Below are 12887 nucleotides of genomic sequence, written 5' to 3'. Positions count from 1 at the left end.
GCCCGCCTCCTACCTCTGCCCAAATTCAGTCTGACCAATCACAGCGCAACTGAAATGGCCTGACCACGCCCACTTATCCATCAGCCAATCGGAAGGCAGCATTTCAAATCTACGACGCCACGACCACTTTACATCCCACCGATCACAGGACCCCTCGTCTGCATCACCGCGCCCCCTTTCCAACCAATCGGATTTCATTCTCATTGCCCCGCCCACTTCCTGAGACCTCAGCGAATCATGAAGCAGTATTAAACAAGCGAAAGGAAAAAAATTAATGAAAAATAAGAGTCACAATCTTTAAGCAGAAGTGAGAGAAAGCTCGCAAAGTACAGCCCAAGGGGAGGGTTCGAACCCTCGTTCCATCGTATCAGAGACGTCTGCATAACCGCGCCCCCTTTCCAACCAATCGGATTTCATTCTCATTGCCCCACCCACTTCCTGATACCTCAGCAAATCATGAAGCAGTATTTAACAAGCAAAATGAAAAAAATAAAATAAAAAGTCACAAACTTTATGCAGAAGTGAGAGAAAAATCGACAAAGTACAGCCCCGTGGATAAGGTCGGGTCCCGAACCATGGTTCTATCGTGTTTTACTTATTACTTATTCTCCGTTTCTAAAAGGTCACTGACCTTTGGGGAGAGCAAACAGCAAATACACAGCAACAGAGCTCACGGCACATTTTCTGATACTTTTCTATAACTGATGTTGCGCCCTGACATTTTGGACTCCATACAAGTCACGTAGGAGGCTTTCAAGTCGTCCAACCTCCGCAACTTGGAGATGGTCGCAACGCGCGGACCCGCTGCAAGGTGTACACTTCTGCCTCTAATAAATTATCTCCGTCTCTTTTCTTCTCGCCCGGTGACAGTAGCGCCTTTATGCATAATGCGGATGCTTCTTGCGGAGGTCGAATGAAAGCTCACGTCAACATGTGTCGCCCTGGACTAATGATGGCACGCCGGCCGGCTCGCTGCCCTCGGCGGATGCTTGCACCCGCATCCAGTATGCGCGTGCACGTGCACGGGTTCGTCATGCTGATTAAAAAAGCGCCCCCTCCCCTCCTCTCTCCGCTCCCACCCCGGCTAACAAAGCCCCTCAGAAAAAGACAGCGGGGAACACGAAGCGGTGTCAGGTCGGCCCGGGTGAGGCCGCCGGATGGGTGTCACCTGAATTTAGCCGCCTAATATGACAGCCGCCCGCTGACGGCTTGTCGGCCCAGTGTCACTTTGGGTTAGGGTTTACCTGAGGTCACTTCCGGTCACAAACCAATGGATCACGCCCACTACCTAGGGGGCGGGTTCGTTCTTTTTTTCAGTTCATAACTTTAACCAGTAGATGTCAGTAATGCGCATTGAAGCTGGTGCCACCTCGCCGTAAAACAAAACGAAGAAGAAAATGACGTAACTTCCCGTTTACGAACTGAACGGATCTGTGAGTGAACGAGTCAGTGAGTGAGTGATTTGAATTTCCAGTTCATCGCATCAGTGAGGGCACGAATCTTTCAAATGTAATGGGATACACGATTTGAATTATTTGACAATATGCAGCCACATTTGGTGAGGTGTGGATGAAAATTTGGATGACAGAATGACAACAGACACTGGCGCAGGATGATACAAATTTTAACGGTAAAACAGCGGAACCTTGCTTCACAATGAAATAGAAGATATTTCAATTAAAATCCTAACATAACTGTTATTGACTCATCATTTTCATCAAGTGGCACGTTCAAACTAAACTTCAGGTGCCAACAAAGTGTTGGCTAAGACATGACAAAAACATATTTACAAGGCGGATGGTTGTCGGGCTTTGAGAAAAGAAAAAATAATCCTGGCTTGAAGCCTTTTTTTTGCAATTTAAGATGCATGGAAAGGGGGGGGGGACTTTCAGCTAAAAAATTACCAATGATCAAACAACAAAGATGCCAGCCCCTCTGGAATTTGAATCTATTTTTTAGTATTTTTAAATAATTATTTCTTCACACAAGATAACTTGACCTCAATTCTCAGTACCAGTACAACAATGTTCCAAGCTGCATCTCTGTGCATTGTATTTTCACAAACATTTTTAGATGCAAACATTCAAGCAAAGAAAGATTTATGTTTCAGTCTGGAACACAAACAAATTATTGACTAGTCAATCATATTTTAAAATGATGTGCATTATTTTCTTGACCATGTCATTTGTTTCGAACTAGTCACAGTGGAACCCCTCAATTTCTAAAATAACCCAAATATTTGGGGAACATGCATGAAAAGTCACACAAAAACTCAGTTGATTAAAACTTTTACGATGGTGGTCGTTTCACTCGGGCTGGATTTTTGACAAGTTTACTAATTAGAATGAATTGCGTTTCACTTCATTTCAAACTGACCCAAGATGCAAACTTGAGTCTTGGATGTTCACATATAATGTGGGAATTTTACCTTCATGTAGTTGCAGAACACTTTAAACCAGCATCTAGCTTTTCCTTCCTTTTCACAAGTTTAAGGCCATAGTAAAAAAAAAAAAGGCCAACATTTCAAGAAGGTCAGACAGACATTGAAAAGATGAGCTCATCATCATTTGCTAAGGAACAAGGGGTCATGTGACCCAAGGCATACAACTAAGCCAAAGTCGCAGCTAGCAAGCTTTTCCTCACGCCACGTTGACCTTTGTATAGTACAGACAACCCAAAAAAGTGGGCCTTGGTCCTGAAATGTCATGTCACATTGGTCCCCTAAAAAAAACAAAAAACAGAACCGGTATTTCACTGCATGACTTGACTATGTGCACATTAAGTGGCCAGCAATCCAAATGCATACTAATAACGGGGTGAATGCAAAGGCTGAACTTTTGTTTACACAAGGAAAAAAAACAACTGGAGGCATGAGAAACGGTTGGCTTCAAATCAGAATGAAGTGGTTCACAAAGTGCCCTGAGAAACAGCAAAATCAGGAAAAACAAATCTGCACTGGACAGTTTGACAAGTGGTTGTGTCTGCGCTGTTTCAACAGAAGCCCACACCGGTCCAACAGCAGTTACAAATCAAAAGTGTAAACTCTATATATTATAAGTTAACGCAAAATGCACAGATACATACATATATGTGTGTGGCGTTAGGAAAAGGAACTTAAATGGTTAGAAGCTACGCTACTGAAGATTGTGGCTTGAATGTGGATAGGGCCCTCCTATTTCCTGTTCATCAAAAAATCTTCCGACCAGCCCATATGATGCAATCAAGTGGCGTCAGAAAGCAGACTCATCGTGGAAATAAACGGCGGTTCCGAAAAGACGAGCAAGACGCCCTCGGCGGCCGTGATAACACAAAACAAGGCCTTTCCCTTTCAACAGTGCTCAAAGCAGCATAGGAACAAAAAAAAGCAGCACAGTGTGAGAATTTGAGCGGAAATAAAGAGAGGCATCGGAGAGGGGTAAAGGTCATTTACAGTAGTTGGAAGGGTACATGTTGGCCAGTGGGCAGTCACAGCGAATCTGCTGAATAAGGCAAAGAAGAGGCAAAAGGGATTCTTGGTAGTAGTAGTGGCTTTGATTCAGTCTATAAGAAAGGGGGGGGCACTGTCAAGAAAGGAGGAGGGATGGGTGGAGGGAGACGGACGGGCGGGCGGGTTAAGGAAGATCTTCCTCTGGTCCATGTTAAGAGGTGGTGATGTGCACCCGTCCATCTCTCCTCCTCTCCCTCCTCCCTTCACTGCAGCATCAGCTGCTTGAGGTTGTCATGCAGGATGGTGTCCTTAACGTCGCGGAAGACCAGGCGGATGTTCTCAGTGTTGATAGCGGTGGTGAAGTGGTGGTATAAAGGCTTCTGCTGCTGCTCTCGCCGCTTTTTGCGAAAACACTCCACCAAGAAGGCCTGGACGTCCGCCAGGCTTTTGGGGTCGCCCGAGTACTCGCCAAAGTAGTCTTTGATGGGTACCTGCTTGACCTTTTCCTCTAGCAGATCCGTCTTGTTCAAGAATAAGATGATGGAGACGTTGATGAACACTCGGTTGTTGACGATGGTCTCGAAGATGTTGAGGGACTCGCTCAGACGGTTGGTTTGCCTGTCTTCCATCAAGACCTGGAGGAGTAAGCATGCGTGATACATAAGTGAGGTTGATGGAACGTTATGCTTTCGGTACCCGCGATAAAAATGATTCACAACAGTTTAAGTCCACTCGAACGATTTGCACATATCCCTCAGAAAAAAAAAAATAATGGCAAGATAAAAAAATAAAAAAAAGCCAAAGTGCTGACATTTTGCTGATATCAGCGCTGCGAGAAATGGGAGATGTTGACTTTTCATGCTCAGCTTTATTTGGTATTGATTCAAAACATGACCTAAATGTGAAATGTTGGCCAATGACTAATTAGGATTGATTTCTTTTAGGGTATCGCTACAGTTAATTCAACCAAATGGACACTGATTGATACACGTTGCATCAAAAAAAAAAAAAACCATCCACTGTCAAAATCCGTCAAATTCAGTTTCAAAGTACTAAAAGGATTTCCTTCTTATGTAAAAAAAAAAAAAAAAAAAAGTGCTAGAATATATAAATAGCTAGAATAGAATAGCTCTATTGTCTAAACAGTTCAACGTTAAGGGTCTGTAAATTAGCATGCATGCTTTGCCACAGCCTTTTGTTTGCACTTTTCTGTTCACACACTACGAACGAGTTCCCGGAACTACAAGTCTATTACGTGACTTGTTCTCTAAAACCAGGCTAGCTGAGAGACTGCACCCTTGAATTTTAATTCCCTATGTTCATTAGAGTCAAGATCCAGTTGTTAAGTCTCATTTCGGGATCAGGGGTCTTCATTCAAGCTTTTCCAGAATGGCAAACCGCAACTTGATAAACAATTCACAGTAATTGCCAGATCTGAAAACTGCCTTGCCAAACAACACATTTACAAAATATTGAACCGGAGGGATCTGAACAGTACAAATAGTTCACTCACCTGATCATATTCCGAGGAGGAGACAAGAAAAAGGATGGACGTGACGGAATCGAAGCATTCAAACCAGCGCCGCCTCTCTGAACGCTGACCTCCTACATCCACCATTTTGAAAGGCACATTCTTAATCTCAAAGTCGTACTCGTGGATGCCCTTGGTGGGTTTTCGGGCCAAGAGGATGTCCTGCTGGCTAGGGAGGTAGTCCTGAAAGGAGAAAAATCAAATTCACTTTTTTCGGGTCCATCTGTAATGGCTGATGGCCCAGATGTGGTGCTTTCGCTGCTTATATTGTTTTGTTGATGTCAACCATTTCAAACTCAGCATTCCTGAAATACCACAGAGCATAAACAATTGCGGGTGTTACATTCCAGACATGACTCATCATTAGCAAAGAGCATACTGATATCTGGATAGCTGGAGATCCACAATCCAACTATTCATCAATTCTCGCTTTCGAAACCTGCCTCCACAACAAGCGGTGGTCAAAATGAATTACCATTATGACAGCAGCTATTTTTTTTGTTCGTTTTGAAGCAGACTTAAGTCATTTGCCAGGCATTAATTGAATTAATTAACAACCTATAAACAAATCGTAGAGTAAATCGTCGAGAAAACTTGCATCTTGGCTTGAGAAAATCCTATATAGAATCCTAGTGCATTTTTTTTTTTCTAACAATATTATGCCATCTTTAGGTACACTGGCAAGTGATATTCTCTGAGACTTACCGACTGTCCAAGCTTTTCCAAATTGTCCAGGAAATACCTGACTGACTCCCCCTGAGAGACAGAGAGAGGGGAAAAAAAACTGTGTGAATAAGTAAAATCTTCACAATCTCCATTGATATTATACTATATATAAAAGTGAACATGATTCAATGTCTTTTTGTGGATGAAGGACAAGTGAGAGACAGATTAAAAAAAAAAAAAAGGACAAAATTGAGGGAACTGGAAGCCAAAACAGGCACAAAAAATCCTCTCGAAGATCCAGCCACAACTAAAACGTTGGCTTGTTAATCATTCATTTTCCCACGATGCTCTCGTCAATTTACCCTCGCGCTCATTAATGCTCGTTGTTTAACCACACAGGCAGCGAGCTATGCTAACACACCAAAAAGCGGAAAAACTGGAAGAGGCCAAATATTGGTTCTTAGTGCTGCAATATTTTATTTTAAATTTTTTAAATTAAAAACAGTTTTGAGTCACGCATTTTTCTTTTAACCAATTTTTGTAGTCATCACAACCAAGTTGGTCAACTTTTTTTGGCCCAGCCCTAATAGATCGATTCCCTAAACATCCGAGTTACTTTTGTGAATGAAAAATGTAGTTTCAATTTATTGCTTCTATACAAACCCTAGTTTTTATTTAATTCATTTTTTTTAACATTTTGGTTAACTATAATCTTGCTTACAGATGAATATTGATACAGTGCAAACTGATTTTACTGCGTGAGAAATTGTTGGTAGATCACCAACAAACTTAGAGAAAGAACATTTTGGTAGGTTAGAGCAGTGGTCCCCAACCACCGGGCCGCGGACCGGTACCGGTCCGTGGGTCACTTTGTACCGGGCCGCCAAGCCACACACACAAAAAAAAAAATTGTTTTAATCGACGATCAATTAATTCAGGTCAAGACGCTCGTCCCGGTCACGTGACATGTCACCTCAGTTGAGCCCGCGAAGCAAGCAAAAATGAGCAAGAAACAGAGATATTTGGAAAGCTTCTTCGGAAAGGGAAAAAAGCCCAATGAGGAGACGGAAGAAGAAGAGGCTACGACTTCTAAGAAAAGGAAAGCTGCATTTAAAAGACTATGACGCGCCAAGCCCACTCTGCATAATATGTGGCGACAGGCTAGCTAACGAGGCAATGAAGCCCTCAAAACTGCTTCGGCACATGGAGACCAAGCATCCTGCATTAAAAGACAAACCTTAACCACTTCGGGTGTCATTGTCTCCGATTACGCCTAGATGGGACCGGCTCGTTTCTGAGAAACAAGCTCAGTGCTCCCACTAATTCAATGTAATGGTGAGTTTTATTTTAATGTCGTTTATACTTGTTTTTATGCCAGTCGTATCATTTTATTTCATCGTATTCATGTATTTATTATAAATGTATTATTTATTTATATAAATGTATGATTTAGTTATATAAATCTATTATTTATTTATATAAAGGCCGGTCCGCGAACATATTTCTGACACGTAACCGGTCCGTGGCGCAAAAAAGGTTGGGGATCACTGGGTTAGAGGATGGGATGGGAAGAAAGAGCAGTCAAAAAATGGCTCCCCTTCATTGGCTTTCCTGTGTAGATCTCTGTTCCCACCCCAGCTGCAGCTCTGCTCCATCAAATATAAGGAAGAGGCTTTATCTGTTACTGTCAAAGCTTGTCTGTACACTCCAAGATCAGAAAAAAAAAAACGTGGCGCAAAGTGAGCCATTTTGAATTAATTCGATTTGATATAAAGTCTAGCCCAGGGGTCACCAACCTTTTTGAAGTTGGGAGCTACTTCAAGGGCACCGAATAATACAAAGGGCGACCACTTTGATAATACACTTCTGAAATAGCAAAGTTACACAGTGTACTTTTAATTTTATATTTTTATTAATGATATTCTATGTGAAGACACTGAACATTAATGTTAGTGGGAAGCCTGGCATTGCATGCTCTTCACCAGTGTACTGTAAACTATTTTTAGAACTGGCCTATGGCCGACTGATGTGGTCGCTGCGGGCGACTGATGTGGTCGCCGCGGGCGACCTGGTGCCCGCGGGCACCGGACCGGGTTGGTGACCCCTGGTCTAGCCCAACAACATGGAAAAAGGTGAAGGGCGGCTTTATTCAAGTGGCGCCATCTTGGCAGAAGTTTTTTTTTTTTTTTTTTTATAGCAGAGCACTGCATTTTAGTTTGTTTCTCACAATATGGGGATTTCTTTTCATACTGAAATAGGAAAGATCATGAATTTACAGGAAATTTAGGCTACGGTACTTACCAATTGAAATTCTCTGCGACGGTCATAAGCATTCTGGATTCCCTGGTCATCCCATAGGGCCTTAATTGATGGCAAGTAATGTTGAAAAACTTTGGGTTGCACCATACCGTGGCCGTGGGCCATCATAGATCGAGTGTCAAACGCCATCAACATATCTCCATGGCGTTGATTGGACAAGTTGCCCCAAGGAATGTGAAGTTTCTCTCGAGCATCCACCAAAACTCGAATACCTGGAATGATAAAACACGTTTCATATTTAATTCTCATGTGCTTTATTGCTAGATGCACAGAAAAAATGACACAGTGGAACGTCACTTTTATTCGTGTCGGACTGTGGAACATTTAGAAATAGCTGCCGCATTTGCCTTTATTTTCTGATCGTTTGTTTGCGGATTTTCCGCTGTCTTTTTTTTTTAAATGCGTTGTCTGTGTCAACGGTGAATCAGACAGCAGTGCAAATGGAGGTCCTACCAAATTCACAAGGGACACTGACATTAAATTTCCTGTTTGGTGTAAACATCATCAACTGTGTCATTTCCCCTTCACGCTGAGCGGGCCTTTCCACCCTCTCAAATAACACTTCTCTATTTGCTCAGATTCACAATAAAGTAAGTTACTTTTACCAATGATCAAGATGGATGACAGTAATAATGAATGTATTGACTAGTTTTACAAAATTTCAAAGTCAAAGTCAGCTTTATTGTCAATTCTTCATATGTCAAGACACACAAAGAAACCGAAATTCCGTTTCCTCTATCCCACAGTGACGAGACATACAAGTAGACGACACAAAATAAAATTAGTCACAAGAGTTCGTATTTAATTTAAGTCAATCAAAGTCAATGATTCACTCTGGTGGCGTAGCAGTGTCCACATAATCATAAACAATTAACTGCAAATCCGATATAATAGTCTTGTTAAAACACAATTTTCACGGCCAGATGTTTTGTCCGATTTCATGAATAAAACTGAAGACGTCAGACATGGGAAGATGTCAACTAGCATGTGACTGGAGATTGGTGATCTTAACTTTGATGTCCTTTATGTATCACTAAAGCTTGTGAGTTCAATGTTTAAGTGCAGTTAACATGTTTACATCCCGTGTTTCATGGAACATAAAATTTGTTGTTCTTGTACGAAAGATCATTTGCACATTAGAAAGGCACCTTACAATAAATCCCATTATTAAGGGAGGAAAAATGTCAATAAGATGCATTTCCACAACATCCCTTCACGCTTTCATTCTTCATGCAAGGTTATTTAATAACCGATCATTTGAATGCAATGATTAATTGAGAACGTTTCCATCTGTATCTAGGAATCAATTCTTTATCCAGTCTGGTTTAAGTCCATATTGACGAATGGCGATAGTTTCAGTCATTGTATTAATGATGCTGTCATGCTATCTGCCCACGTTTGACGACTACTACCATCGTGATGTATACCACACGAATAGAGAACGTAATTCTGTTGAGGGGCTCTTCAATGGAACGGACTCGGGTCACGGCTGGTCCTCCTCCCGAACCCACCGAACACAAATAACATGGGCGTTTCTTGTTTGCTCCTCGTCCAGGAACAGAAGCGTAGCCCTGGTCATCTCAACGTGTAGTTAGCATAGCTACCAATTTCACCATCAGTCCATGTTTACACTCGACATCAACTACAACATGTGGCAAGAAGATGAACAAATGTATTAGTCGGAGTCTTACCTTTAATAACATTGCTGTAAATAGTTGCTCTGAATTCTTCTTTGGCCCTCTGATTGAAGTCCTGCCCATGGATAATGCGCATCTGCTTGAGGAAAGTAGACTTACCGCTCTCGCCTGCTCCAAGTAAAAGGATTTTAACTAGCCTTTTAACATATGTTTTGTCTCGAATAAGACATTTATCTATCTCTTTAGATTTCCGCAGCTGCTCTGCCTCGCCGCTAGTGAGGAGACAGTTTGGGAAACAGACAGATAAAACAGAGCGGGACGGCAGGAAGTCCGCCATCTTTGAAACAACTTCATAGATGCACACAACGAGGAAGACTGAGTGCAGCCCGAGCTGCTGCCACTGTTGCGTTCAATGCCATCGGAATCTCCATGTTCGCTCACAATGCCACAATACAACCAGGATTTTTATTGACAGGACGTCAATATTTGTGTGAAGGCGATGGCCTTCACATGGCCACCTGCGTGAAAAGTTTTAGCTCCTTTCACGTTCCGCAGGAGCTAAAACTTTTCACGCAGGTGCCATTAACGAGGGAATCACACGGACGCTCCATTAGGTACACCGCCATTTTCAAGCGTACCTAATAACAGGCCACTTTATTAGGGAAATATCATGGTCAAAGGTCACAGGTGTCAAGCTCTAGTCCTCGGGGCCGCATTCCAACATGTTTTCCAAGATTCCCTCGTGACATACAAAATACAATACAAAACAAACATAAAATAATACAAAGAAAAATACACATTGCTTCAGTTTGTTCTTTTTATTATCTCTGTATCAGATGCATATGAAAAAGCAGCAACACAATAAATGCTTTTACATTAGAATGAATAAAATGTGAATGAGCCAGATAATTATGTCGAACTTGACTAACTTGACTCAGTCTCATTTGTAGATGGTTTGTCCCCATCTATGTAACCAAAACTCAACAGCTTTGACATGTTGACTGGAGAGGATTTCTTGTTAGATACACTGTGGGAACAAATATTTTCCTCAGGACAGCCATCATATATTGTGACTTTAAGAACACTGGAGCAGACTGAATATTGAAACTTATTATTATTATCTTTCGTGTCAATATCTGCTCTCTCAAAGTTAGCAGTGTCCATGATTTTTAAGAAACAGCGCCCTCTTGTGACAATAAAATAACTTACGTCCTCCTGAATTTGCTTCCTACATCATTTGGACTGGGTGGCCGCCATTGCACCAACTTTTTGGTAGGAGTCTTCTTTTTCTGCAAAACAGGAATTTACAAAAGTCTCAAATGTGTCAGTGTAAGGAGCATTTATTCTATTTGGCCATGGTCAATCTCCATCCATTTCTTCCCCCCCCCCCCCCCCCCCCCCCCATCTTAAAATGTAAAATGTATTTTTTAATTTTTTAATGCACATGGAATTTGTAGATTTAGCTGTCAATCCAGACTAGTGGAAATGCAAAATGTGAAAATACCTCATGACGTTTAAGACCCCACTCCACTTGATATTTACCTTCTCCTTGAGAGGACTTCCATCATCCCTCTCCCATGTAGACATATTGTCTGTCCAAAAAGGAGGTAGTACCCTTTGTGAGGAAGCTCCTGAGCTTTTTTTCTCTTTTGTGCAAATAACCCTGATGATATAAAAAAAAGCACGATATTGCAATTCAAAGTATTAGGCCCCTAATTAACAGACTGGTTATTACAAGTGTCAAAATTCACCTTTGGTTACCAAGAGCTTCTAGTGGACCGTCCAACAGTCCATCTGCAACTTCAAATGAGTTGGGCTTGGATGGTTTTGTGTCATCAAAGTACAGAAGCCCTGTGGAAGGGAGGGAGGATAAACACTATATATATATATTAGGGGTGTGCATCTCTTCAATAAAATACAATTTGATACAAATGGTATCACACATGTAGTAGGATTTAATCGCATACAAGTAGCTCAAAAATGGCACTACTATAGTCGTGGAGAAAATATTAGTGATCCTAACTGCACAGGTTTTAATCTCCTAATTTGCTGTCTATGGTAATGACAAAATACACAGATATAAAATGGAGATTGTGCAATGCATCCAGATGGCAGTACCCTTGTGGCCCCCTTGTTTTGCAAGCTTGACGTAGTCAGAATCAGTGTCGAGAATTCCAACTCTTTTCCCGACCTTCACCACGTCTATGACGCTGCTGAGAACTGGGGACAATCCAGGGATTTGGGATATCTGGCCTTTTACTCCATGGTATCCTTTTTTCTCACCTGTGATTTTAAAAGTACAAACACATATGCAAACTTACAACAATCACTTGACTCAAAACATCAAGTCATGTCAGGTGGTGGAAAATAACTTAGTTTTCCCACTGTCCCTGAAGGCAACACACGCACGGGATGTTATGGCTTGTACTCATATATAAACTGTTGCACTTGCCAGATTTTCCCGGTTGAACGTCGTTAAGATCTTTGGGATTTCTAGTAGAAATGGAAACAAAACCCAGCATATCAACTTTTGCGACGTAAACTAGGGTGTAGATCTAATTGTAATGGCTCAAACATTTTTTTTTTAATACCAACAGAAGTGCAAAAAAAAAGTTTTTCCCCCAAAATAACCAGAAGCGAGACCACGCCATGTTGTTGGTCGTCTTACTTCGAATTCATTTTGGACAGAGAGGAAAAGATCCGGATGCGCTGAATCGGTTGCTTTCTCGTTGCTGTGGAAACGTGGTCTTCTTACGCTTCCTCACTTGTCTCGATATAAACCGCGAAATATATTTGGTATAAATAACGACACTTATGAAGGGCATCCTTCTGACGGGGTCGCTTCTGCATGTGACTGCTGGCGCGATCGTCTACTTTAATTCTTTTCGCTCAAGGGCCCATGCAGCACACAAATGATAGCGAAGAAACAACATAAAAGACGCGTCCTCAGGTTTTCTGCCTTGATTTCCGCCTCGTATCGTGACGTCAGCATACGTAAACGTGAGCTCACGACTGAAGTGGTCAGCTACGTAGCTTCACGGCTCAAATGTTGTCATTGCATTGTTGAAATAATAATAATAATAACTTAATTAAAACTCATTTAATTTTTTAAAAAGTCCAAATAAAATAAGAACGAACTTAAATGAAAAATGCAAAATGTGCAAAATTTGTAAACAACGTGTAATGTGACGTGACGTCATTTGTGGGGCGTGGCTTAGCTAGAGGCAATAACGCAACCGACGCGCTTGCCTGTAATTTTGGACACGCATGAAAACTCCAAAACTTTGCTCGTGGTTTGGTGAGCTAT

At 41.7% G+C, this 12887-nt stretch overlaps 2 protein-coding genes across 4 annotated transcripts; both read right to left on the bottom strand.

The window, feature by feature from the left end:
• Positions 1–1608: 1608 nt before the first annotated feature.
• On the bottom strand, positions 1609–9959 carry gna13b (guanine nucleotide binding protein (G protein), alpha 13b). Of its 2 annotated transcripts, XR_005098529.1 has the most exons (6): positions 9635–9959; positions 7926–8155; positions 5664–5714; positions 4941–5141; positions 2655–4062; positions 1609–2607 (listed from the first exon to the last, which is right to left on the bottom strand). XR_005098529.1 is itself a non-coding variant. In XM_037256603.1 (5 exons), the coding sequence occupies exons 1-5, from the start codon at positions 9915–9917 to the stop codon at positions 3691–3693; spliced, it is 1137 nt and encodes a 378-aa protein (XP_037112498.1). In that variant the 5' UTR covers positions 9918–9959; the 3' UTR covers positions 1609–3690. The 2 variants fall into 2 exon arrangements, 1 of the variants encoding a protein (XP_037112498.1); XM_037256603.1 differs by having other exon boundaries at positions 1609–4062.
• A 417-nt stretch (positions 9960–10376) lies between these two features.
• Positions 10377–12562, bottom strand: LOC119126240 (uncharacterized protein C7orf57-like). Of its 2 annotated transcripts, none has more exons than XM_037257383.1 (7): positions 12249–12562; positions 12033–12073; positions 11699–11863; positions 11332–11431; positions 11123–11243; positions 10790–10869; positions 10377–10607 (listed from the first exon to the last, which is right to left on the bottom strand). In XM_037257383.1, exons 1-7 carry the CDS (start codon positions 12257–12259, stop codon positions 10505–10507), a joined length of 621 nt encoding a protein of 206 aa, XP_037113278.1. In that variant the 5' UTR covers positions 12260–12562; the 3' UTR covers positions 10377–10504. The 2 variants fall into 2 exon arrangements, with proteins under 2 accessions (XP_037113278.1, XP_037113279.1); XM_037257384.1 differs by having other exon boundaries at positions 10790–10866.
• Positions 12563–12887: the final 325 nt, after the last annotated feature.

This window comes from Syngnathus acus, chromosome 8 (assembly GCF_901709675.1).
Source record: "Syngnathus acus chromosome 8, fSynAcu1.2, whole genome shotgun sequence".
NCBI classification, from domain to species: domain Eukaryota; kingdom Metazoa; phylum Chordata; class Actinopteri; order Syngnathiformes; family Syngnathidae; genus Syngnathus; species Syngnathus acus.
The sequence above is the reverse complement of the archived record's forward strand: the minus strand, read 5'-3'. Positions and strand labels throughout refer to the sequence as shown.